The sequence below is a fragment of the Cryphonectria parasitica genome (genome assembly GCF_011745365.1).
Source record: "Cryphonectria parasitica EP155 unplaced genomic scaffold M406scaffold_4, whole genome shotgun sequence".
Classification (NCBI taxonomy): domain Eukaryota; kingdom Fungi; phylum Ascomycota; class Sordariomycetes; order Diaporthales; family Cryphonectriaceae; genus Cryphonectria; species Cryphonectria parasitica.
This window is the reverse complement of record NW_024468912.1, coordinates 3,575,554-3,601,526: the sequence shown is the minus strand read 5'-3', so window position 1 is coordinate 3,601,526 and position 25,973 is coordinate 3,575,554. Positions and strand designations below refer to the sequence as shown.

Sequence of the window (25,973 nt, the reverse complement as noted above, 5' to 3'; positions counted from 1 at the left end):
AATAAAAACAAACGGCCAGGTAAAAAAATGCAAAACGACGCAGGCATGATTTGAACATGTTCTTATGAATGACGGAAAATAGGAAACGAGAACCGGTAGACAAGAACAAAAAATAAGTCGTCAGAGCTAAGGGTTTGGCGAGGCACGGAGTACGGGAAAACAAGAAACGGAAGACAGGCACAAAAATGTCCTCATCTTCGGTTTTCTATTGCATCAGATTTCCGGCCCCGTCGCAGGAAAGAACAGCTGATAAAGCAATAAGCAAGGGCCGACAGGAAACGAAAGCCATAAAGGCACAATAACAGTGAGAGAAGCCTGCCTTAGATTTGTCCAGAGGGTTTAATATTGAGAAAGGAAGGGGAGACGTCCTATTCTTCTGTCTGCATGAGGGGGGGGGGGGGGGGATCGAGAGGATGTGGTGCTTTTATAGCTGCACGATGACCTGAAACCCACTTCATTGTATGTCCCGAGAACCGCCACACTGGCCACTTCAACACTGCTCTGTAAATATGTATCTATACTTTAAGTCTTCACTGGGTTCAAACTACGATATCTCGGTGTGGGGGTAGCAGAAAGCCTGGGCAGAGACAGGATACGACGATGGCATCAAAAGTGAAGTCATATGGCCGCAAAGACAATATTCTTATGCTTGGAGACGATGTAGCTTAACGAACAAATGAGATCCCATGTTGCTAACATTCAACATGAAAGACTTGAAGTTTGGAATTGTTGGATAATGCTGTTTTTATAGACAGAGACAGAGACAGCAGATTAGAAGTTTGCTACAGATAGCTAGTTTCCAGTCAATAACTTATAAGAAAAGCTTTCTAATGCAGTCAATTAGATTCTTGAGATCTGTAGTCTGTAAACGGGCTAATCTGTACTTGTAACCGCAATCGGTTTGTCGCACACCCATAACGGTTTTTTCGGCCGGGCTCTTGCCTACATAAGTATACTTGGTAGATATCCAGGCACTGATTTAGTTATTGCGTTGTAAGAATCGTTTTCATCACGACCTCTACTAACTCTGTTCCTCCCACAGTAATGCATGGCGATTTGCCAAATGTGACGGAGTTGGACCCGTGTATCACGCTCCGCATGCGAGACACAACATACGCCACCATGTCGTCCGAAGACCAAGGATTCCCGTTAAAATTGGAATAGGCTGCCGTGAATAGTGAACGCCGTAACCTCTCACGACTGAGATGATCCAGTTTCGTCAGTAGCACTACAAATTCGGTTTTCGCGAACCACTAGCTATTCACTACCGACTCCTACAAGACGAACGACTCATCAAGGCGGATCCTGTCCTCGTCCTCTAACAGACGGCGATTATAACCAGATATATCGACCGTAAATACTAGTATATATGTGTTTGGAAACACACGGATCTGTTTCCTTCGCTTACTCCTTGAATCCCCGGGATCGAAGAAACGATGTTCGCTGCCATCAATTTCATACACCGATTCGTGAGTGCCAGTCATCTGCATATAGGACCATAGGATCGTCTACCGATAGTATATAGCTCAGCTAGAAAATACGAGTGCTCGAACTCAAGAAACTGTTCACAGTAAGTATCGCGTCCGATAGATCGGTAGACGGTTCACAATAGGCTCCCGTCAAATAATAAGACTCACTGTTCGATATGATCCATCCTGAATCAAACCCGAAATTGGTCTTGCAAGTCAATGATCGCTCCTGGCTGGAAAAAGTTCGCACCACATCATCGTTCCAGAATGACTTAATGGCAGTAATTGCCTGCTCACTACAGAGCCCTTGCCGAAGAATCCCAAGCTGATCTTGGAGCAGTGTCGCCTTCTCGCTCACTGGCATGCCTTCCCCTGGAGGAGACTGCCAAAATGGTTCTATCGAGTCAACGTCTAAGGCAAGCTGATCGAGAGTTGTTAACATGTCCTCGAAGATATGATCAGTGTATAGGAGCCGCCATCTGTCGTCGTATTTGAGACCTCCATACGCTGAATCCGTTGATTTGATCAAAGTACTTTTGCCGGATCCTTGAATGCCCAATATCAAAACTTTGCGAGGCTGTACACCTTGACTGGGTTTCCGGGCCCCTATGCCAGAATAGTGCCCGCCTAGCTAAGCTGGCCGTAGCTCATATAGCGGCGCTCTGCCCGCTCCTTCCTCTCCTTCCTTCCTCCCGCTTTCTCTCCTTCCTTCCTCAACCAACACAACCAGATCATTACCTTAAACCGAACTAGGAATACCTCATAAGTCAGTCTGGTTTCCCCACTTTCAACAATCTCAGGTGCTTTGACGCAGTTGGAAGCGCGTCGGATTTCAAAGATCCCATGTGGGTGCCTGGGTAGTGTTAGCGTGTGAATTGCAAGTGACAACAGCCTCCGTTCAACACGCGCCGTGGGAGTGACGCCCCAACATGAAGCACGTTCACATTCCCACATCGTGGCGTTGGAATTTCCGAAGGTCCTCCCCTTTCTTCCCCCCCCCCCCCCTTTCACTTGATTCTTGAAATTTGTCTAACTTTTTAACAGAGTTAGATGATGCGAGCAACTGTGGACGAGCACGAAGTCAAGGTAGCTGCCGATGGAGGCGTGGAAGTCCTGAGGAAGCTATTCTGTATACCTCTGCCCGAGGAGCATTCAACATCCCCCTCATCGTTGTCACTGGATGTGGTGTTGGTGTCTTTTGACCTAGAGACCTCCGGACGCACGAGCAAGGGCCAGAGAGACATTACCAAAGTCAACGAAAAAGAAGTCTCGGGCATTCGAGAAGCTGGATTCGCCGTACTTGACACCCGGTCCTTCTTTCCTCCGTCATCCTCTTCCTCTCAGCAGCAGCCCGATGCGTTGTTCAACGAGGCTGTCTATCGGGACGGAAACGGAATCAAGCACAAGCTCACACCACCGCTGATATCGACGAAACAGTTTTCCACTCTTCACGACTCTAAAGATTTCGAAGACTGTGATTTTACCAACTTCAGAGAATGCGCCTTTGCCAAAACCCGCCATGTGGAAAAAGAGCAACTGGTCGACACAATTACGAGCTGCCTGCGGTTCCCAAGTACGACGGCGGGAATGCGTGAGATAGTCATAGTCGGACAAAGTCCACAGAGGGACCTGGAAATTTCTCGAAAGTTAGGCGTTGAACTTTCCAGCGTCTCACCCATATCGGCCGTCCTCGACACCCACAGGTTAAGCAGATCCATCCTCGGTCCGCACTCGCCTCTCGTCGTCGCGGGGCGGCGCCCAGCCCTGGAGAGGCATGCTCTCCCGGACATCCTCACCGAGCCCGGGGTTCCTTTCGACACACGAGACCTGCACAACGCCGGAAATGACGCGACCTACACCCTCCATGCCTTGATCTTGTTGGCGGTCCGATATGCCGAGTGTGTGATGGCGGAGGGAGAGCCGACGCAGGAACAGCTGGAGCACGTCGAGCGGCTGCGTGCGGTCGCGAGGGCCGAGTTCGAGGCCCCTAAGTGGAAAGCCGGTCAGGAGAGCTTTGGGTGCACATAGCCTGGAGATTGCCCGACCTGCGAGGAAGCTCGGGAGTGGCCTGGAATCATTGACGGCCGCACTGAGGGCAACAAGTTCCTAGCGCAAAATATACAGAACCACTTGGGAGGGCGGAGCAAGGTATATTTAGCGAAGAAGTCCTGCCTATTTTCTGCCGGGGGCGTTACGATTAGAATTGGTAGCCGGGGCATCGATGTTATCATAGAATCTGTTAAGCAGCCGTCTCCCTGTCCCTCTCCCTCTCTTCCTCTCTTCCTCTCTTCCTCTCTTTCAGAACAACATCTGCAGAACTCGCCTCCAGGCATTCTTCTTAAAAAGATAGTGTGCCAGGCAGGAGCCAACTCATATTGAAGTTAGCCAATGGCGATAAAACAGTCTCAAGGCTTTTTTTGCGACCCGGACCAGAAAATATATGAATGAAGTGCTAGGTATCAACGTCTGAGCATGCTCCATTATTGCCCTCCTGTGGTATTCTGATTTAGTCTAGAGCTAGGTAGGCTACGTTGATTCTCGTGCTCATGTAGTTCCACGAATCAAATCAACAGCTCTCGGGGCGAGGGCGTAGACAGGAGTCTGTGTGTTCCCTCTCGTCCGAATAGGGGTTACACTAGAGTCCACAATTCGCAGCCCTTCAACGCCATATACATGCAACTGCGTGTTCAGCACTCCGCCTCTTTCCCAGGGCAGCAAGGTACACGTGCTCGTGGGATGCCAGCAGCTCAGTGTCGATTTCTCGATGTAGGCCTTGACTTGCTCTATGTCACTGAGATCCTCAGGAGCTCCATGACTCCGGCGCCCATCGGGCTTGAGAAGCCTGGAAAACGGCTCCGTGCGTGTGATGGTATCGATATAGGTGACGAGCCGGGCTAAGACATCCATGCCGAGCGGGCGGGTCATGCCCAGGTGTAACGGGGATCGATCTTGGGCTTGACGTTCACTTCTGTCGATTTGATGTGCAAACATGTAATGAGCACTGCAGTAATCCGAAGATTCCTTAATGCCGATTGGATTTATGCTAACAAAAGCAGTATCAAAATGCAAATCCTTAAATACGGAAATATACAAGTTCTGATAACATTGCAAATATTCACTGCCTTTAGGGCTTTCAAATATATATACACTTAGAATTTATATTAATAACTGAAAAGCTATATACAAAGATCTATCTACTAATAATGATAACTGTAACTATATATTCAGCTTTTTAATATAAATTCTCTGTTCCTTCTCTAGATCGCGGCGGTGATCTAGTGCTCCGAGTAAGCTGTGCTCCTAGTGCTCCCGGTAATCCACCCCTGCAATCCTAACCCTGGGTCACATCCTGATTCATGGTTCTGTAGGTAAGTATTGAATTCTCAACTCCGAGAGAGCTGTTTTCGGTAGCCGCAGTGTTCCTCTACTATGCACTGTTGAGGGTCATAACACAGAGATACTAAGAGTTTCGTTTTTGAAAATGGAGAGGGGGGGACAGTAATAGGCTAGGAAAACGGCAAAAAAAAAAAAGAGAAAAAACACGACGCAGGCACGATTCGAACGTGCGCCTCCGAAGAGATTTGATTGGTTGCTTCATTTCTTGTTTCGAAATAAATTCGAGTCAAACGCATTAGACCTCTCTGCCACTGCGCCATTTTTTGGAAAAATGGCGCAATAGTCAGTTTATATTTTTGTGGATACTGACTGTTGAGCAAGCCCCACGGGTGTCTGCCCGCTCCCAAGTACGGGGTGGGTGGGTAAAAGACAGACATTCTACGTAGTATTGTACGTAGATGATACTATAGATCAACTAGCAGCGATTCGAAATGGGCTCTAGAAGACATCATACCTCGAACCGTGTTTAGCCTCGGTTCGGTTTTCCAGGATGGGACTGCGTATCTTACTTACGGAGTACCTGTTCATGCACTCAATATGTACGCCGGCTCACGCACCCGGGGTACCTGCTTAGGGTGCTGTGCCCCTGAACGGGCTTGCGGTCTTAGGGCTGCGTGTGTGTGTGCCTACAAAACTATAGTACCATAGTACAGTGCATACTGGCCCCAGGCTTACCCCGCATGTTGGTCTGGTAGTTATCTCCTCACCCCTCACGAGTGTCCACTCTTAACAGGCCGACGGCCAATCAAATCCTTGTCGCTGGTCGCAGTCCATCAATGAGATGGCGAGGAGGATCAGAGCCTTTCTCCAGGTCTAGCCCAGAAGGGGCATAAGAGGAAGGGATCAGTGCCCAGGTACGGTGCGTAGTGTTTTTGCAACGTCGCAAGGTAGGGCCGAGGCTCCATGACGTGAGTTTTTGGCGACCAACAACCCTAAGGAGCGCATTGTATTGGAGATGACAGGCAGGCAGGCCGCTGGGCTGAATGGATTGAGGAAGCAGCACTGACATGATACAATAGTATGTATGTACTGTATGCTACAGTGCATAGGCGGAACAGGAACCCCCTTTGAATCATGCCAGCATGTAGTACTATACAGCCGCCACCAGTCGTCGTACCGTCACAATAGCCAAGATTTAGGGGCCAAGGGAAACAAAGAGAGGGAAAGGAAAACACGGGGAAGGGGGTGGGGGGGGGGGCCTTCCTTGCTTGCTCGGGTACGAGAACGAGCCTCCCAGACGGCATCGTGACTCGATCTTACTTCCCAATTAGCTTGTGACCACGGTCTGCCACTTCTTTCCCCAGTGTTTTCACTTTGTGCCTACTCTCTTTTTTCCCCCTTTCCTTTTCTGCCTCATTCTCTCGCTCTCTCGTTCTCTCTTCTCCCTCTCTCTGCCTCTCACTCATTGCCTTGACCCCTGCTCAGCCGTCCACCACAGGAAGGCAGATCTGCCAATCTTCCCCAGAAACCCAATCTAAATACAGTAAATCCCCGGACTTTTAGAAGACCCACACGCGTGCTACAGCACGTCGCCTTTTGTCGCGCGACCCCAATTTCAAGGTTGCCCCCCTCCCCGCAGCGTCAGGAAGAAGGGGAAGACTGGACGCGTGCAGCCGTTAGGACGAGCAAAGAGCGAGCCACTCACTTTCTCGCCTCAGCAATGTGATGCCGTCAAATTCGTTTCCTTGAGGGCACAGGAAGTGTTTTGGAAGTTGGGAACTTGAGAAGGCATACCAAGAGCTCTTTTTTGGAAGGTTCATTTTGTTTGGATTGCTCGAGCGCCAGGAAGGAAGGATGCTGCTCTACACCAAGGTTGCGCCGCCCAAAGTCCCCAAGAGACGGTCGAGAGCAGGTACGTCGTCCTCCATCAATGTCTCACCCCGCGCAAGCGACTCGTACTACCTCCTGCAGCACGCGTCCATACTGTCTGCATCACCTGCACATCTATTTATCTGGCTGCTGAGAGAAGGGTCTTGCACCCTCTTCACTGTCACATCGCATTACGATATCCAAACCCAAAGCTAACGACGAGATCGTGGTTCCTGCAGGTTGCACGTCTTGGTAGGTGATCTGCGCCCCAACCGAGTATCTCCCAATCGAGTCTCTCCCCTCCCACTCAATGCTCCTCTTCAATGTTACGCTCGCTAATACCGGTTCCATAAATGACACAGCAAAGAAAAGGTTGGTCATTTTCCCCTGCATGAGACAAGGCAGCACGACACTGCATTTTTCTTCTTCGGAACATGGAATCCCGTTCTCACACGTGTCCCTCCTGCAGAAGAAGAAATGTGACGAGGTCAGGCCAGCCTGCTCCCGATGTGCCGAGCGCGGCCTAGACTGCTGCTATGAGGCCGTCAGGCCACGCCAGCGGAGGAAGAGGGACTCGGTGGCCTCGTTTACATCCTCGAGAATTACGACTCCGTTCGACCGGAAGCCATCTTTCGCATCCACCCGCCGCTGGTCTGTCGGAAGTGCTGGCAGCAGTCGCCACAACTGGTATCTTCAACATCATGGCGACGCCGAGGCCGATGTGCCTCTAGTCAGCCCTCTCGGCGGCTCCTTTGACCCCATGTCACTGAGCCGTTTTCTGGACCTGAATCGCTCCCCTGTAGCCTCGGCCACCCACGCGGCAGCTATCGACCTTGATGACGATGACGACGACGACGACGACAACAACAACAACAACGACGACGACGACAACGGCAATGAGGGTCACACCTCCGATGCCTCGTCCACCACGACTAGCCAGGCGGTAACGCACATCTCGAGACCTCCGGATCTGGCCATGATCGCACCATGTCCGGTGGGCTCACCGCTGTTGGACTTTCGCATGCCCGCTTTCTCAGAATTTTCAGATCGCAAGAACCGTCGCGCCCTTGTCGCCCACTTCTGCAACCAGCTCAGCCATCTCATCGTGTTCAGGGAGGAGACGGGCAACCCGTTCCAGGAGCTCGTTCTGCCCCTGACAGCTGACCAGTCCCCCGTGATGAATGCCATTTATGCCCTATCCAGCGCGCACCTCGAGTATAGGGGGGTCAAGAACCAGGAGCAGTCTCTCCACTTCCATAACGAGGCCATCCAAGGGCTGGCGACCATGATCAACCACGGCATGAAAACGCCCACCAAGAGAAATGAGCTCCTGGCCGCCATCATGCTATTAGTATATTATGAAGTGGTATGCCACCCATCCACCCACTTAGAGTGTGCACGGTGCGTATGTGTTTGTGTGTGTGTGTGTGTGTGTGTTGCTGACTTGTCGGGCAGCTTGTTCAGAGGGGCCGATCCAATCTCGTGGATGGCCATTTGAAAGGTGCAATGACGATTATGAACTCGTATCCGGCAGCGAACGACGCCACAGGATTGTTTCTGGAAAGAGTATGCTTTGATCTATCTATATGACTAGTCGTCCTCGCTATTCAGGCATCTGTGGACACACACTCACTGACGCGCGGATGCAGGCCTTCCGATTTTACGACGTGATTGCGGCCTTGTCGTTTGGCACGGCGCCGTTATCGCAGGCTCCAGGGAGGAGCTGCCTGCCACCACTGCCACCTACGGGACTTTCGGGGGGCAGGTCGCCACTGAGCTCGGTCGATACCCTGCTCGGCATGTCTACCTCCCTCTGGCCTATTATCCACCGGCTGTCCAAGCTCTCGTCCGACAAGAGGGACTTGGAGACGGCGTGCAAGAGCAAGCAGCCCTCGTCCATGATTGCGGTCCTGAAGACGGAGTTTGAGACAAACTCACGCGCCATCGAGAGGGAGCTGGAGACATGGCAGCCCACGCTACCGCCAGGTTTCAGCCCAGACGACCCGCCATCGCCTGAGACCGAAGAGAAGAGGCATGATACAGAGACGGCAGAGAGGTCTCGCCTGCATTCTATTTTCAACAATGCCATGGCCTACCGCCACAGCTGTTTCGTCTACCTGTACCACACGATCTATGGGTATCCCCGCACACATCCTTTAGTCCAGAGCCACGGCCACACCTCACTCTGGCACTGCCTGCAGACATGCTCCCATGCAGGGCCGATGGGTGCGCTGCTGTGGCCGCTCTTCGTGGCCTCGTGTGAGGCTGTGACGGAGCGAGATCGCAAGCTGGCGACCGACTCGTTCAAGCTGGTGGAGAAGAGGCAAGGGATGCTCAACATCAAGTGGGCGTGGGACATTGTGCAGGAGGTCTGGCGCCTGGCGGACCTGATGGAGGAAAAGGATGGCGGTGGCGCCACGCAGGTGGAGGACGTGATGAGTGTCTCTGGGTATGCCTCTGCACCAGACCTGTGGAGGCAGGTCAGCAAGCAGATGGGCATCAGCATTGTGTTTGGTTGAGAAAGCATGTCCCCCAAGGGACAAAGGAAAGAGCATGGTAAGAATGATATTTGCTTGCTACCTTTGAATTGTTGAATATACCACCCTATCTTCTTGGCTGGGAGATCATACCCGCCAGGTCCTTGGGGAAAATAATCTACGCGATTTATGGATGGCCTGTCATGGAGTGAACAAGTCACCATTCGTCCTTTTACCTTGAGAGGTGAATCTAATTGGGACTGAGGCCCGTCTTTGCAGTACTATTATTGATACTACAATACACTATTGTGCAATAGCCGGGTCCTTACAGACGGAAGCAACCGAGATTGTGGGGTAAAAGAGGCCCCGAGCGTCTTGGGGGGCCCTTGTAAGGCCGGTGCACAAGCCTGACGGTTGCACTGCTACTACTGTGGTATTGAGGTACAAAGCCCTAGACACACCGAGTGGAATGAATTCCTGGCCTGTCACGCCTGTGCAACCTGTGTGCAGGGCTCAAGGCCCTAAATCAGCCACTGTGCCTCCCCCAACCCCCCTAATCCACCTCCTCTTAACTCCTGTCCTTCACCCATCCCCATTTCCCCTAGCAACAGCCCGCCCCTACAGCAAAACCAACCAGTCTCTTGTGCATGAACGAGCCTCCCCCCTTCTTCCTTTTTTTCTCCCTTTTCTTTTTTTCTTTCTTTCCCAGGGGTCTGGTTGAGAGCGTGCCCTGTGCTGCCAGGATGTGGTTTACTCCAATCGTTAGTTACCCTTTATGTTATAATTCGTCAACCAATGATACGACTTGCCATCATGACATTGTAAACCTATGTGGTACTGTAAAAATGGCAACCGAAACTGCAGGCAGAGGCACTTGGCCAAGGCAGGCGTGGGATTGATGGAGCAAGGCAGCCAGCAGGGATCCTCAATGGGCCCCTTCCATTTTGGGAGAGGCCCGCACAGAGAAAGAGAGACACACACGCGCCTGCAAAGACAGGGGCAGGCACAAAGGCACACCTCGCGAACCTCGACCATAGCAGGCCAGGCGAATCAATTCTACATACAGCACTGCTTACTTGGTTACTTTTTCTGCCTTCTCCCTGGTCCTGGGTCCTGCGTGTGTGTGCCTTGACCGAAAAAAAAAAAAAAAAAAAAAAAAAAAAAAAGGGGGGGGGGGGGTCTTTTGCTCTGCTACTCATTTTTCTCGGTGTTCTTGTTTTTCTTGCAGCCCGCCATCATTGAGCTATTTTCTTCCCTTCTTCTTCATTTCTTCTTCTCTTCAACGGTTGGCTCCTCCAAAATGCAACGTACACAACAGAATGATCGATTGAAGGAATGATTGGGTGTGTGCATATTGACCCAGGTACGAGCCCAGCCAGCGACCCAGATTGAATGCGCCATTTCGTCACGCATATGCATATATACTTATCTATATATGGACCTCCAGACACAACGACCGTTAGCACGCACGCTATCCAGCTCTTGCTTCCCCCTCCCTCTCGCTCTCTCCCTCTCACCACTATAGAGAGCCATAAGACAAACCATCCAAAGTTTCCTGGTTCCAGCTCTAGCGCCTTGCAAGGCAGTACAATATGGTAAAGATGACACCAAGGTTTCACCTCGTTCACAACCCGCTTTGACAGCTTTTGCTGTTGAACGGTGTGTCAGTGACAACATCCTCGTCTACAACAACAGTCAGCAACAACATTACCAACTCGGCCCTATTGCACGGTTCAAGCCCAGAGAGCCCTTCAACAGAAGAGAAATACTGCCCAAGAAGACGAAGAGACGCAAAGAAATCTTCACTCCCTGCCTCCCTCTTCCCCCCTGGTCCATTAATATTCAGCCCAGCATACGTTCACAGCTCCGACGTCGATCCCACCAGAGGAACAGGTTCCCCCGCACCTCAAGGTTCCATCCCACCGCGCTACAACAACACATTTGCCGACGGGCCAAGCTGAGCGAACCACGCACTCACTCACTACTCGCGCGCGCTGTCTCTCTTTTCCGCTCCGCTGCTGCGCACTGCGCCGCCTCTGCAGTGGCACCCCCCCCCCCTCGGACCATCATCGTCTGGGGTGTCATTTGGAGCCTTGTCTTTTTTTTTTGTCTTCTCTCTCCACCTTTCGTATACAGTCTCTTGTAATACAAGGTTTGCGCGCGCCTTGCTGCCCTCCCTTTTTCGGATCTGATTCACGACCCACCAGCTTTTCCTGCTACTGCTTGCTGTCCTCGATGTGAGCACCGCCCGGGCCACGCGTGATGGCGACTCTATCCGGTGGCGCACTGCCACCGCCGAAACAAATTCGCTTTGTGAACAATCAGGGCCAACCGCCATCCAAGAGACGTCGGGTCAATGCTGCGTAAGTGCCACATCCACTCCTCTGCTTTCTTCCCCGTCATATCTGACAGCAGCGGGCTGTCGCGTCATCCCGCCCCGTGCGTGACGCTCCGGGCGGGCTGTGTGGGGACGGAGGACCGTATGCGACTGAGAGCGCACGGAGTGCTACAGCTGCCTGCTGTCACCGCGCATGATCCATCTACATCTCCAGAAAATAAGCAATACTGACCGCATGCCTTATTGCAACACAGTTGTCTTACTTGTCGCAAGCGCAAGACGAGGTGCGATGGAGAGAAGCCGATCTGCTCGGCCTGCGAAAAGAACGGGCACCAGTGCCTCGGATACCCTGACGTGCCCGAAAAGACGACCAAGCAGGAGTCGACAAATAACTCTGGGAAGCCCGGGCCAGGAAAGGTAAAATATGAAGTTGCAGTCGACTCGGATGACGGCGGGCTGGAGGAAATGGTCAAGACCGAAGAGAAGGCCCACCAGAGGAAACAGGACGGAGGTCGCAAGCCGAGCACCTCGGGTCGGCAACAGAGTGATACCGCATCGACGTCGAGTGGACCGACGCCGCGGACGAAAAAGGAGAGTCACGAGTGGGAGGGCGAGTCCTCGGCATCCCAGACGCCTGGCAGATCTGCTGCAAAGAGGTTCTCGAGTCACCGGACAGTATCATTCTCGGAAGACGGCCGGAGTTCCAACAACCGCTCACCTGTTCCACATCGCCACGACTCGCACAGGGTGCCCTACTTCCGCTACTTTGGGCCCACCGCCATCGTGCCTGGGCTCAAGCAGATGGTCGTGAATGTAGGGCCCTACAGTCGGCGGCGCAGCAGTCGGGGTTCCATGTCGGCCACGTCGCCTCTCTCGCTGTTCAGCCACCGCAGTGCACCTTCACATGCCGACACCGTCCTCGAGCCGTTTGACGACCTGCCAGTCTACGACCCCAATGACCATGCGCCAGTCCCCCCGCTCATCACCGGTCTGGTCGAGATCTTCTTCCTGCACCTGGGCTGCATCCATCCCTTCCTGCGCGGGGAGAAGATCATCCGCCTGGTCAAGGAGAAGAAGGTCGATTCCATCCTCGTCGATGCCATGTGCGCCCTGGCCGCTCGGTTCGCCAACTTTGATAAGCTGCCCGGCGCCGCGGAAGGCTCGCGAGCCGAGTATGGCCATGTTTTTGCCCAGAGGGCCAAGGCTGCAACGGTGGATACCTTTCCCTGCCCGACAGTCGGTGCTGTGCAGGCCTACCTGCTGTTGGCGTACGAGGGCTTCGGGGCCAACCAGGACAGCGCTTTGTGGATGTACCTCGGACTAGCGATCCGCATGGCCTTCGACATGGGCCTGCAGAAGAACGAGGGGGTGCAGTACCAAGGAGACAAGGATCCCTGGTACACTGGGTCTTGGAACCGCCTCAGCAACGATGAAGAGGACGAGGGCTCGCCGGTTGCCGAGGATGAGAAGCTGAGCCCACAGGAGCAGCAGGAGATCGTGCAGGAACGTATCGACACGGCCTGGGCCGTCTACATTCTGGATCGTGTCATCTCTACCGGGACGGGTCGCACCGTCACTGTGAGGGACGATGAATTCGAACTGCCTATCCCCGAACCGGCCGTCGACTTGTCGACAGGCCTGCCAGCACCGTATCCATTATTCGCCCACATCATTCAGCTGTACGGCCGCGCGTCGGATGTTCTCAACAAGCTCAGGAAGGTGTCTGATCTGACCGGGGAAAAGCTCGCCATGCTTGCCAAGATCGAGCGCGACCTCATCGGCGTCTATGAAAAGCAGGACCCGCGGTTGCAGTTCAACCCGCTGCATTTCAGCAATTATGCCAAGAACGGGCAGGGGACGCTCTTCATCCTCCTCCATGTCTGGTTCCATGCCTGTATCATCATCCTCCACCAGCCACTGCTCACGCCCTTTGGCAGCCGAGACCACCAGCTCACGGCTGGCAGTCGCGAGCTGGCCATGTCCAGCGCCAAGTCGATCGCCGACATGCTCGCCCTCGCCGAGGTCATCGATCCCAACAGCTACAGGACCAGCCCCTTCACGTCGCAGCCCATGTACATCGCCGCCTGCGCGTTCCTGACGGAACTGGCAGCACAGTCCTCGCTGCCTGCCTCGCGAGCTACGTCACCGACGCCGGGCCGGCAGAATGGGGGCTCCGCATCGGGTACTGATGCGGCCGGCATGAAAGTGAAGTGCACTACGGAGGCGCCGTCGAAGCACTCGCTGCTGGCCGAGAAGTCAAACGAGAACTACCGGCGCTGCTACAAGAGCCTGCAGCAGTTACAAGATCACTGGGGCGGTGTCAAATACATCCTCAATGCTCTGGATCATCGATCAAAGGGTGTCTGGGACTGTGAGACGTATACTGCCGAAGAGTATGCCAGCACGAAACTGGCGCGGCGGCCTGCCTCGTTGGCTGCTTTTCCCCGCTCTGACACCCCGGCCTCGCCGCCGCCGAACATCGATCTCATGGCCTGGTCGCTGACGGGAACGACAAACACGTCCAACTCGACGCTCGTCCGGCTCTATCAAAACGTCAACAAGAACGGTGGTCCATCCCAGACCTCGCAGTTCCCTCCCCTGCAGCCTCCTGCCCCTCCTCCGGTGTCAGCCCCGACCCCGCCAGGGAACTGGAGGTTTGATCCGGTCCGCCAGAGCCTACCGGAGAGCACGGCTCCGCTCACGCCTGCCATCCCTCAACCCGTCGTCTCTGCCGTTCGATATTCTATGGGTCCTTCTCCTCAAGCCACCAGCAGCGCCCGGGGCGCGACCAAATTCGAGGCTGTGTATTCTGCCGAAGCAACTCCCGGCACGCCGGGAAGCGAGAACCGGCTCCAGGTCCTCTCAGGAATCGCGAGTGGCAACCCCGTCCTGCCCTCGATCCACCAACAGCCATTCACGCCGTCGTCCAACTACGAGCCGTCAGTGCTCCAGGGGGCTTCGCCGTCCAGCTCCCTCGCGGAACCCAATCCATCATCATCATCATCGTCACACCAGCAGCGGGCGAATGCAAACCACAGCAGTGTCGCGGCCGCGGAGATGATCAACCACTACGGTCACGAATTTGCGCAGAACGGCATGGCATCTGGGTCGTTCTCGTACATGGGCGGCAGCGGCTCTATTGCCGACGCCATCATGGTCGAGCAGGTCGACCTTGGATCGATGCAGCTGCCGACTGACATGTTCGCACCTTGGGATCTCTTTCCTGGCGCCAACTTTGCCGATGTGTTCGACGCGAGTGGGATGGGTGGTGATACGGAAGGTCAAGGACAGATTTGACCCTCAAGTGTCTCTTGTCTTTTTCTTGTCCAGCAGGGCGGCAATCTTCTCTTTGGAAACAAAAGCAAATTGGACCGCATGCATTGTGGGGGCGTTTTCTTTTTTTTCTTGGAATGATTGATGAGATGACCTTCATGATGATCCCCTTTCTATTTATCTACCAGCGTGCATCTATCTATCCGATGCACGAAGACGGAAGTTCTTTTCTATGCCCTTTGGCTTAGACCGCAGTATTTCTCAAGACAGCCTTTCCAACTTGCCTTCTACAACACGATATGAATAATTCACTTTTTTGGACATCACCGCTGGGAGCAAAGAGGGGGGGGGGGGGCAAGGGAATGCGAGGAATCGAAAGAAAAAATAAAGAATCTTGGGCATGGAAATATACAGGCGGCAGGCCCCCAGCGAGAAGGAAGCTGGCCTTGTGTGGGTTTTACTAGATTCTCCTCCATGGCTTGGTGTTGGAGGGTGTGGGTGGCAAGGGCTCTGCTTGAGGAGAAAGAGCAGGCTGGATTCCAAAGGTGTCTGGTGTGTCACATCAGATTTTCACTCTCGTGTGGATAATTATCTTGCTATGATCTCACGGCCACGCAAATGCATCAATTATCATCGACTGTCCTGTCATTTCTCATTACGATGAAATTGGGGCTCAGAATCAAAATGATAAAATTCTTCCCAAAGCAATCTGGTATCAGTCTCTCAGGAACATGGCGACCCTTGGCTGATTACATTGATTTTTTATTCGTCGTCCCTTGGTCCCTCTCTGTCTCCTTTCTTCATCGTCCTCACTCCCGTCCAGGCAGAACCGATCCCGCCTCCCCACTCGCATTCCGGTTGCCCAGCGCAGAGTGTGTAGGGTGTGGGTTCGTCCCTGGGAAATTATTGCCCGTCTCCGCTGCCGCCGCCGCCGCCGCCGCCTCGGTCAAATTCGCCTGCTCCTCCTCTCCTCCCGCCGCCGTGGTGAAATCTTCCCGCGGCCAATGGTTTGGCGGTAGCCCTGTTGCGCCGACAGGTTGGCGCGGGTGGTGATGGCCTGCGCGGGGCTGCTGGTGCTGGTGCTGGTGCTCCCCAGCAGCGCCAGCGGCTGCAGCGGGCTCGGGGCGGTCTGTGCCTGTGACGTTGGGCTCATCGCCTAGGGCGGCGGTGGTCTCGGCGTTGGCGTGGAGGTCGCCTTCGGTGCGCTGGGCGGTCACGGTGTTGTCGGCGGTGGTGGTGGTGCTGTGGTGGAGGACCTTTTTGATGGCGTCCATTTTTGTGTTGTTTTATTTTTATAGTTGATTTTGTTTGCTTTGTGAAGGAGAAAAGTTTCAAGGTTTCTTTTTTGCACTTTCGATTTGAGGAATCTTCTCCTTGGGTTTTTCCTTTGAGTGTGGTCAAGATGATTTGGGGATTTTTTTTGGGGGAAGAGAGGCGAGAAAAGAGGAGGAGGAGGAGGGTGGTTTGTATATTTCTATATTTCTTGCCTTTCCAAACGCCGTGCTCTTTTACACAATGAGAGGAGAGGGTCACGTCACTTTTCTACGCCATCACCCATCATGTCATAATAATGGGGCATAGACCAGGGAGGGGGAGGGACCCTGGAAATCCGGGGAAGTGGGCGGGCTTTGCTGAACACAGAACGGGATCTGCACGGTAAGTGTTGGTGTTCTTTTGTTCACACAAAAAGTGACTGTTGTCGATGAGGGAAGAGGCAACCAGGCAATGAACCACCTTCTCTGAGTGGCAGGCGGGTCTTCTTCATGTGGTGTGTGGTTGATGGTGGGATGACGTCGGTCCGTCGGTCTTTTGGCTTGGGTCTGCTTGCTGTTGTTTGCCCGGAACGCCTTGTTTGTGGAGAATGCATGCATTCATTGTTGCAGTCGGGTGTGGCTGTGTCCATAGTTATAGTCCAAAAACCCCCACGGTCACCTTTAACATCCATATAGCCAGGGGAGGGGGGCAGGCAAACGATTTGGAGGGGATAGGGTAGATAGAGAAGTGATGTTGCAGGAAAATAGAAAATAAGGGAAAACTCAAAGCCAGGTTTTGGCGCTCACACCTGGTCTGTGGTATATCATGCATGTTGGTCCATATATCATTCTGTAAATTATCATCCTGTGCTTGATACAGATCAAGTAGATTGTGAAAGCTTTATGGTACAATAATTTTGTTTTAATATGCAAGAAGAGGAGGCAAGAAAGAGCGAAGTTTTTCACATTCTCTTGAAAAGTCTCCCTATCTAGGGAAGACCAAATGTGACCAAGACTGGTACAAAGTATCAGCCTATTGAATCAGCACAACAAGGATCTCTTTCCATTTTGCCACGTACTCACTCATCTGCTTTGCCATGACGTTATTGAATCAACAGCTTAAAGAGATAATATCAAGTAACTGTGAATCTGGCGTCATGTTGGATCAAACACAGGGGTGGTTGGCCCAGCGGGCTTGCAATGTATACGACCAACTGAGAGAAAAAGGGACTCTGATGATTCTCCCCTTGCGCGCACTTGACATTGACCAATGATAATTACCTCTAACATTTTGTCAGCAGAGATTATGCCTTGTCAAAGAGCCATCAGTCATATAAATCAAAACGGAAGAGGAGAGCGTCTCACGGTAATTGAGCCTCGTAATGTGCGTGATCCGCCATAAAACTACAAGAGTGTGTTCACCCTAATACTGACTTCTTCCCCAACGTCCTGCACAAAATCAAAACAGAACCCTCATGGCTCTATATTTTTTTTCTGTTGCGTACCGACGCGCTGCCATTTACTGTCTGAAATCGTGGATGCCGATCGAGCGGCGGGGATTGGGTTCGGCCGGCGCGCCCATGAACGTCGTGCCACCCGTACCGGTAATAGTATAAGGGCATATTCCGGGGACATGGCCCTTGTCGGCTTCTGTTGTGATGTTCGCTTCCGTGCTCATAATGGTAAGAGTTACCGTGGTGGCGCTACTAAACTCGGTGTTGGATGTTGGTGTTGGGTGGCTTAACGGGGGTGCAAGAGGGCGGGGCTTGGGCGCCCATGAATGTGTTGGGGCCAGTACCAAGTGGATGATAAGGAGAACCTTGGGGGGACATCGTATTTTACTGTGTCTTGTTATTCTGCTACGGTTGGTTCTGTTACAAAGGGGGGAGGGGGTTATTTGGATTTGACGACGGGGGGGGGGGGGGATTTTGTGCTGGCCGGTTTGACAAGTGGCTGCGTATAGATATGGATAGACTCATATCACGGACTTGAGATACATTGTGTGTAAGAGATCAGTGTGTATGGATAACAAGACACAAGACTTGTAGGGTTGTACCACAAAAGTGTATCTTGGTGTTTGTCAGAGGATTGCACCATTTCTTGGGCCATGCTGGGAAGGGCCGTACACCTCGGGTTACGAAAGTCAGTAAGCCCACACACAGATGGATGGGCACAAGAGAGCAATGGCTCACGGACCAGAATAGCTTCTTCGATTTCAAAATGAGGAGGAGTAATACAGTTTTTTGGTGATGTAATAATTGCATCTGGCTTTTGGGACTGCATATCAAAGTCTGAAAAACACTTGGTCATCGCATAGGCATCTCTTATCAGGAGTAAAAACAGTGTGCAAAACATGACAGCTATAGGCCGGAGTCTTCACAGTAGATTGTGAGAGTGTTGATAGAGTCAGAGAGACTGCAGTCTGACAGCTTTTCTGCGTTTCCACCTGAACGTCCAAGACAGTAAAGAGCAGATATCTACATCTGTCCTGCGGAATAATCCCCAGAAGCAGCAAGTGTTACATAGAACAACTTGGTCTCTGCACAAATCACCAGCCGGCCGTCACCAGCAAACTGGAAGTTGGCTGACGTGTCGCCCAGGTAGATCTTGCCCAGGAGCTTCCCTGAGGGGTTCCAGACATGAACGCCATCTCCACAGCCAGCATAAACGTTTCCGACCGAGTCGACGTGGACCCCGTCGGGGACACCAGAGTCGACAAAGGCAAAGATCTTGCGGTTGTCCCACGTGCCATCGGATTGGATGTCGAATCGGTATCTGTGGCGGACATTAGCGCGGGGTGGTCTTGCTGGGTAAATCAACAACACAATGAATGTTCGGTCGCAAGCTTACATGGAGGCTGGGTTGGAAAAGTTGTAGCCCCAGAAACCTTCATTGATGCCCGTGTCCGTGACATATCCATATTTACCATCAGGAGAGATGGTGATACCTAAATGTGTAAGAAACCACCACGGTCAGTTTTCAAAATCCTTCGCCATGCCAGACCATTTCCGTGCGAGGATAAATGAAGCATACGAACCATTTGGAAGCACGAAATCATCAGCAACAACAGTGACGGCGCCCGTCGAATCATTCCAGCGATACACCTGGTTCCGCAGGCCAGGAGGCGGCCTGAAGTCTTGCAGGTACCCGTACAGCGTGTCTGTAAAGTAGAGGTCTTTGCTGATGGGGTGGACGACGGCATCGTTGAGCGAGTTGAACTGGCGGCCGAAGTAGTTGTTCAGGAGGACCGTTGTGTTGTATGGCTCCCTAGGGTTCATGAGAATGACCTCTGAGGTGTTGCTGGCTCCGGCTCCCTCGGCCATGTACACGATCTGGCCTCTGTAATTGGTAGCTCCTGTAGATATAAGTCAGTCACGGCCCTTTCTTGATGATCTGTTCTTGTGTGGAGGATCTTCACGGCATAGTGATGGGTAGGAAAAACAGGCAGACCGACCATTGGGATTGATGACCATTGGGTTTGACGGGACGACAGTGACCGTCACCTGCCCAGTCGCATTGGTCAGGTTCTTCAACGCGTCCACCTGGGCGAGAGAGATCTTCTGGATGATACTAGACTTATTGAGTCCAGTCCCTGCTGCCGCGGCACCCGCATTCTGCGCGAAGAAGACCTCATCTGTCGGCTCGTACCTGCGCTACCTCAGTACTTGGTTCCATCCATACATACAGTACCTAGATACATCACCACAAGACTGGTCCACAGAAGGAGCAGGAGCAAGAGGAGAAGACATACCACACAACAGCCTCGTGGAAGAGAGGATCCGTTGCTTGCTCCGCAATGAGCGTCAATGTCGGATTCTGACCTATCACTGACAAGAAGTCCTCATCATAGACGTGGAATGGCTTGGCCGAAAGGTCGGCTGCAGATATTCCGGGCGGCATAAACGTCTGAGTGCCGTTGGCAACGGTGGATGGTGGGACAGCGGTTGGCCAGACTGCAAGAGCGTGCGCGCCAAGTCAGAAGCTGAACGTCCCAAAAGACTCCTCCAATAGAGTATGAGGGGAATTCATCGTGCAAGTACTGATCAACTTACCATTGAAGCTTCTCTGGTCAATCACCTGAGCCTGTGCAGGCAGAGTCTGCTGCGCGTTCGCAGTAACCGCCTTCGGGTTCAGCAGCCATTGCACATTAACAGCAGCCAGCACGGCCAAAGTCGGCAACGAGATCATCCAAGCCATTGTGCGAAATTGGTTCTCCTTGGGCTCTCCTCGTCCCTTCTCGGATTTCTCTGGCGAGCCCGTCCCTCTTATGGAAAGAGGAGACTTGTGCGGGGTGCCCGCTGCCGTCGTCTCCATCGTCAAGGGGCTGGTTCGCGTCAGTCGTCGCCCAACGCCGCCAAGATTTACCGAATTGATGTTACACTGGCTACTACTCCAAAAAAGGCGGTAATGATATCATGTACCTTGCGGTGCCCTGAAAGTCCCCAGCTTTATTCCCCAAATAATTGATTATAGCCTGAAGTCAAGTGTGAAGAGGAGCCACTGGGCCAAGGCCGGATGCGGAACCCTGTACTCGGCGAGCCAAGGGAAAGTTGATGGGTTTTATGCTTTTTTTTTCTTGGTTGGGTTGATTAGACATGCAATATGATCAGCGCGGTGTGTCGAGGCCGATCTGCGGCTCGGCATCTGGGCAGTGAGTTGCTTGGCAGGAGAACCGAACAACTAACAAAAAAGCCTCTTTCTTCCGGGCCCTTGTAAATCCCCTTTCCCAGCCTCCGATCTCGAAAATCATTACATCTTTGAATAGCTTCGAAATGCAAATCCTAAGACACGTGATTGCACGACTTCTCCAAAGCAGCAGTCGGCACAAAGACAGTAGTAAGCTGTACTCATAGAATCCAATGTTGAAATGGATGTTCATGTTACAGCTGAACCTACAATAGCATACCGGCCTTTGCAACAGAGTGACCTAATACTTAGTAAATATTGTACTATAATGTCGCAGCTGCACGACTTTTCAAGATTTGGCAAAGTATTTACTCAGAGTCTCAATTGACCAAGGTCGTCACAATATCCAGATTCATTTGCGTTGCGATGGTGTGCTCTCTAAATGCAGCTGCTCAACGCCTGTTTGGTGTCCGATTTTCGGAAAGCCAAGGAAAGGCCTAGCATACGAATTCTCTTATGGATGTATACGGTGCCACAGTACTTGATATCGCTTCCTCAACGGATGAATAAACTTTTGCTTCGAAATTACCCATTTCTGATGTGGTCGAGGTTACACATTTACATAAGTAAGTCCTTTAGGGATGTACTTTTTCTTCTTCCGTACAATTAAAGCCCTGGATGGATGGCTTTCATGCAGAACTGATCCTCCACTCGCAAAAGTGCATGGCCAATCTCTGTTGGGCCGGATATCCCCACATCACCAGAAGGTCAATTAGAGGCTCAATTCCCTCCTTTCTAGGACCTTGGTAGTGAAAGCGCCTTCAAATAGTATCAGATATGGCAAACTACATCACTAATACTTCTGCTATATATATTCCTAATTTTCTGATCCAAGAATCCGACCCATGTCTAGCCAGAAAGAGGCGACTGAAATGTCCTTGGATATTTGAGCCATGGAAGCTCCTGAACAATTTGTGTTCTTGGTTGACTATTTCTTGGCTGAATCCTCAGCAGTGAAAGACTCTTTCAAATTCTTTTCAGTAATCGATACTTATTCTTTGAGTTCCAAGCTCAATATAGATGACAGATACTTACCGATACAATCCATCACAGCACGCCCTTCCGCAAAGATTACCACTATCTTGCTCAGCTCAAAAGACCTATCAATTGATATCACCTTGAAATATACCATGAATCCATGAATTGTTACTGTGAAAGGCCATTGCCAATTCCATGTCATCATCATCCAGTGGAGTGGCTTTGCACTGAGTGCCTGGCGAATGCAGTCCAATTCTTGTTCCCATCTTCAAATTAACCAAATATTCTCAACAAACTCGTCCAGTCTTCTTCACTAGATGGCCTTGTTGTAAGTGCTATTCTCAGTCTTAGATGGTAACCTGATTTCTGTCAGAGGATTGATGTTTAAAGGCGCTGCCGGCAGGTGGCCCTCCACCAACTCCAAGCTTATCTTCACTTCTGAGATGGCACTGAGTTGACTTCATCTGCTATGCACTTCATGCACCTTGATAGATCTATTGCTTCAGTCCACTTTACAGTTACTGCCTTGGCCTTTGCATAATAAGCTATAAGAAGCAAGCTGCTCACTGCTGAGAGCAATAGAGATGTTGATGTTAATGAACAAGCGACGTCATGAGGCTTGCTTTCTCTCTCTGCCCCACGGCCTCCTAAGATGTTAGACCTGTGAACAATTTCTACTCCTTTTCGGGAACGAATAGTGGTTCTTCTAGACAAGCCCGATTCCTAGCTTGGGCTTGTGAGACGCACCACGGGAATGTTGAATATCGACTTCATATTTGAAACCAAAGCAGGCATCATGATGTCCACATTTTCTATGCCAACTTTGTTGATATCATTTGCAGCAGTAGTAATTCCAATCCTGCCACTGCAGCTGTTTCCACTCCCATATGCCTTTTCCTACCGTCTCGAGAAAGAAGACGTGGTCTTTTTCTGGACCTTGGCAGGCGGTGCGGTTTCAGCCTCACTCTCGTCCTCCTCCTCCTCCGCCGAGTCGTCCTCGATATCGTCATGGTCGACGTCGTCCTCATCCAATTCTTCCTCTGCAAAGTCGTCTACGTCCATATCATCCTGCTCCTCGTCGTCCGAGTCTTCCTCCGAGTCAGAAGCAAATCCGTTCGTGACAAGAAGGTCGTCGTCGTCGTCGTCTTTCCGCCGTGAGACGCCATTCGACAGCGGTTCGTCCTCCTGGCCCTCCACATAGACGATACCTTCTTCGCCTTCGTCCTCTTCGTCACTGCTATCAGCTGTAGCAGCGCCACGGGACTTGTTCCCCCGGCGTAGAGTCATCTGCGCCTCCAACATATCCAGCTTGCCCTTCAGTGCCAACAAGCTGTTCAGACCTCTTGACCTCTCCTCGAGGACCTGGTTCAGCTCTGACAGCCGTCTCTGGATCTCCGGCTGCGTGGCCAGCGCGCCGCCGTGTGCAATCAGCGTCCACTGCACAAAGGACATGAGGTTGTGTGCGCGGCCGGGTCTCCTGTGCAGCCGCGAGGCAAGCTGCATGAGGAGTGCGCCGGCCAGGCTAGAGTCGAGACGCTGGATGGTGTTGCGGATGACGGTGGTGTCGGAGATCTGGAGGCAGGACTCGAGGAGGTCTGCGTCGTCGGTGCGCAAAGCCTGTGCCAAGACAGTGCCGAGCGAAGTGGCGGAGGGTGCGGCTATTTGGCGGGGAGGTGCGGTCACGAGCGCGCTGCTCGTCTGGTGGTTGGGGCCTTGGGTGGCAGCGGCGACGTCGACGGTCTCGTGGTTGCGAATGAGGTCGCCAAAGGTAGGTTCCGCGTCTTCTTCGTCGTCAACGCCTTCTTCCTTCATCTCGGTGTCTGCACCTTTGCCGTTCACCTGCGCAACTGTCTCTGATTGTTGTGCCGTCTGTTCATCGTCCTCGAGGTCGGACGAGTCGTCGTAGTTGCTCGCGGAATCGCTGGAGATCTCGATGGGCTCAACCTCTTTTGAAGAGGAAGGGTGGAGACGGCCTGAGGCTGAGACAGCCGTCCTGCTCTCGTCCACTATGGTCGCATTGGGTTGTTTGGCACCATGTTGCACGGGCTTCGCGACCGCTGCCAACTTTCTCTTGCCCATTTGATGTGTTTTGGCGGCAGGAGAGGGTGGGAAGAAGATGAAGTTGCGTTAGTTAGGGATAAATCAGAGTAGCGGACGCAAACAATATGTTGGGGGCCAGGCAGAGTTCGCCAGGAGGGGGTTGTGGTGTGGAAACTTTGAAAAATCTGAATTGGTAGGACTGCAATGTGCAGAGGCTGACGAGGAACTTTTCTGTAACTTTTTTTTTTTCTGCCGTTCTGATTTTAGTACCGACTTCCCTGGAGATTGGGCGACGGTGGTCCAAGCGTCGAGAACCCTGAGCAGACCCTGTTGGTCCTTCAGCAGGTACCAAAGATGAGTACCTTGACACTTGAAGTACGGAGTACTTGTCAAGGAAGGAAGGTACATAGTACTGCATCAGATCTTCACATGCAGGTATGGATGGAAATTATCTTGTACTGTAGAGTCCATCATCTCTCCATCATGGCCATTCCAGAAAGAAAGAAAAAAGCACTGTTACTGATCTCTGGTTAGGCAGCAGTGCCCTCACCTGTCCACCGTGCCCAGTGCAACCTAGGGAAACTGACGCGACCATGCAACGGAAAGCGAGCAGTAATACATTGACTAGTCTCCAGAAGCATGATTCAGTCTCACGAGTCGCCATTCGGAGTGTGTTGCTTTTGCGATCAGCTGGTATAGCGATTGAGTGAGGTTGCACGTATATTAAAAGAAAATCGAGTGCGGTCATACTCTAAACGGTTTTGCGCGCTAGATAATTCCTAAAGCCACGAAACGCATCTGAGTAGAGGAAAAACAACGGACAACTCGACTCGGCTGGCTCTCGTGCCGTGGACTGTGACAAGCTGGCAGCCTGTCTTGCTTTTTCCGTTTGCCTTCTGCTTTTTCTGGAAATTAATGAATGAACGGAAAGGAAAGGAAAGAGATATCAAGTGCGCCAGGAGATGCGGACAGACCAAGCTCGGGGCGTGCCTCGTGCTTTGCCTACTGCGGGTCGTCCTGTGCTGCCCCGACTCGTCCGTCGTCGTCCGTCGTCGTCCGTCGTCGTCTGAGATCTTATCAGACTGCTGCTGTAATTATGTTGAGACCTCTAAGTTAGTACGTTAGCTAGAAAGCAGAGTTCCGAGTCGTTGCATTCGCACTACGCTAGGGACGAGAGCGATGAGGACAAGTAGAGAGGTAGAGGAGAGGGAAAAAAAGACTGGCCCTAGTTGGGAACAGCAGTTTCTGAAGGATGAGTCGGACTCGTCTCTGGGAGAAGCAGTTGCTTGCAGGGGCTATCCTTTCTCTGCTCAGAGCCGGCCCAGATCCATCCAACCAGAAGCATCCATTTGGAGACAGCCCCGGACGAGCCTGCTCATGGCTTTCCGGTGTTCGATTACCCCTCATCCCCTTTCAGGTTAGCACAATACTGGCGCTAGCTGATTCTGCGCTGCTGTTGAGATAAATACCATCCGCCTTCCGACTATCGCCCAGAGATGTGGGTAGCGACCCTTGAGCATTTTTGGTCTTAAAAACCTCGGTACCCTCCTGTTCTTCCCAACCCCGGCACTCGACACTACCGTCCGACCTTTGCAGCACAGCAACATACCATTCGAGTTACTTTTTGTAATTTTTTCTTTTGTCTTTCTCTCAAGTCGTACACTCTACATCTTCGGTACGTAGTCTCACTTTTTTCTTCTAAATTCTCTCCCTTCCATCTCCTGTGATCCCTGTCTCTGCATGCACTAGCTCTGGCCCCTGCCCCTGCTGCACCCAATCCCAGCGTTGGACACAGGCTGGAAAAACCCAGCCACCGTTTTCCGGGGCCGGCTAGCGTGGGACCCACTCGCGTCAGTCAAGATCAGTGCACGAGGCTAGACCCAAGCTAAAATATTGATCCTTTTGCCTTTTTGCGATTTTGTTGATTTCAGCCTTCTTCCCTTCCCTTCCAATCCCGCATTGGGCGCCGAGCTATCACGAGCTTCAACCAACCCACCAACCTTACGGGATCAGCAAACCACCCACCACCACCTTCACAACTTCCCCCACCACCATTCACCACTTGCGATTCTTATCAAATTGCATTTTTTACTTATTTCTTCTCCACATTATACATTGTGAGACCCCCTACCGGCGCATTTATCTTTGATTCTGCAAAAGTAACACGTCGCTGTCACTTTGTTTGCGCATCGCATCGCATCGCATCGCCGTCCCATTCATTCTCCACTTTTTTTTCCTTTCGCGGCGCGTTCTG

The 25,973-nt window shown here is 52.1% G+C and overlaps 7 protein-coding genes and 1 non-coding gene across 8 annotated transcripts; 3 read left to right on the top strand and 5 right to left on the bottom strand.

Moving 5' to 3' along the window:
• Positions 1-1,436: 1,436 nt before the first annotated feature.
• M406DRAFT_330029 (uncharacterized protein) lies at positions 1,437-3,497 on the top strand (the record flags this gene model as incomplete). Its single annotated transcript, XM_040920475.1, has 4 exons — positions 1,437-1,469; positions 1,535-1,570; positions 2,223-2,318; positions 2,520-3,497. The coding sequence occupies 4 exons, from the start codon at positions 1,437-1,439 to the stop codon at positions 3,495-3,497; spliced, it is 1,143 nt and encodes a 380-aa protein (XP_040777152.1).
• Positions 3,498-5,011: 1,514 nt separating this feature from the next.
• On the bottom strand, positions 5,012-5,123 carry M406DRAFT_t53. Its single transcript has one exon. It is a non-coding gene; the product is annotated as a tRNA-Ser (tRNA).
• Positions 5,124-6,659: 1,536 nt separating this feature from the next.
• On the top strand, positions 6,660-9,193 carry M406DRAFT_339458 (uncharacterized protein; the record flags this gene model as incomplete). Its single annotated transcript, XM_040921447.1, has 5 exons — positions 6,660-6,717; positions 7,042-7,046; positions 7,144-8,040; positions 8,130-8,240; positions 8,324-9,193. The coding sequence occupies 5 exons, from the start codon at positions 6,660-6,662 to the stop codon at positions 9,191-9,193; spliced, it is 1,941 nt and encodes a 646-aa protein (XP_040777151.1).
• Positions 9,194-11,413: 2,220 nt separating this feature from the next.
• M406DRAFT_339457 (uncharacterized protein) lies at positions 11,414-14,786 on the top strand (the record flags this gene model as incomplete). Its single annotated transcript, XM_040921446.1, has 3 exons — positions 11,414-11,514; positions 11,744-14,345; positions 14,400-14,786. The coding sequence occupies 3 exons, from the start codon at positions 11,414-11,416 to the stop codon at positions 14,784-14,786; spliced, it is 3,090 nt and encodes a 1,029-aa protein (XP_040777150.1).
• Positions 14,787-15,438: 652 nt separating this feature from the next.
• On the bottom strand, positions 15,439-16,158 carry M406DRAFT_322269 (uncharacterized protein). The gene has a single exon (XM_040919616.1). The coding sequence runs from the start codon at positions 16,034-16,036 to the stop codon at positions 15,572-15,574; it is 465 nt and encodes a 154-aa protein (XP_040777149.1). The 5' UTR covers positions 16,037-16,158; the 3' UTR covers positions 15,439-15,571.
• A 2,148-nt stretch (positions 16,159-18,306) lies between these two features.
• Positions 18,307-20,278, bottom strand: M406DRAFT_322267 (calcium-dependent phosphotriesterase). The gene is made up of 6 exons (XM_040919615.1): positions 20,068-20,278; positions 19,767-19,968; positions 19,470-19,663; positions 19,053-19,328; positions 18,866-18,962; positions 18,307-18,790 (listed from the first exon to the last, which is right to left on the bottom strand). The coding sequence occupies exons 1-6, from the start codon at positions 20,210-20,212 to the stop codon at positions 18,493-18,495; spliced, it is 1,212 nt and encodes a 403-aa protein (XP_040777148.1). The 5' UTR covers positions 20,213-20,278; the 3' UTR covers positions 18,307-18,492.
• Positions 20,279-22,458: 2,180 nt separating this feature from the next.
• M406DRAFT_356227 (uncharacterized protein) lies at positions 22,459-22,845 on the bottom strand. Its single transcript, XM_040923388.1, has one exon. The coding sequence runs from the start codon at positions 22,705-22,707 to the stop codon at positions 22,492-22,494; it is 216 nt and encodes a 71-aa protein (XP_040777147.1). The 5' UTR covers positions 22,708-22,845; the 3' UTR covers positions 22,459-22,491.
• Positions 22,846-24,287: 1,442 nt separating this feature from the next.
• Positions 24,288-24,868, bottom strand: M406DRAFT_54780 (uncharacterized protein; the record flags this gene model as incomplete). Its single annotated transcript, XM_040924544.1, has 1 exon — positions 24,288-24,868. A coding segment is annotated over one exon (225 nt), but the record flags the coding sequence as incomplete, so codon positions are not given.
• Between the last annotated feature and the right edge of the window lie 1,105 nt (positions 24,869-25,973).

What these genes read in the sequence shown, in the direction of transcription:
- M406DRAFT_322267 (XM_040919615.1), bottom strand. Translation starts at nt 20,212, where the DNA reads ATGGCTTGGATGATCTCGTTGCCGACTTTGGCCGTGCTGGCTGCTGTT. An exon ending in AATGGTCATCAATCCCAATG is followed by an intron (nt 19,329 to 19,469) that starts GTCGGTCTGCCT and finishes ACATGGCCGAGG; the next exon opens with GAGCCGGAGCCAGCAACACC. An exon ending in TGATTTCGTGCTTCCAAATG is followed by an intron (nt 18,963 to 19,052) that starts GTTCGTATGCTT and finishes TTACACATTTAG; the next exon opens with GTATCACCATCTCTCCTGAT.
- M406DRAFT_356227 (XM_040923388.1), bottom strand. Translation starts at nt 22,707, where the DNA reads ATGAGGACGACGTCGACCATGACGATATCGAGGACGACTCGGCGGAGG.
- M406DRAFT_322269 (XM_040919616.1), bottom strand. Translation starts at nt 16,036, where the DNA reads ATGGACGCCATCAAAAAGGTCCTCCACCACAGCACCACCACCACCGCC.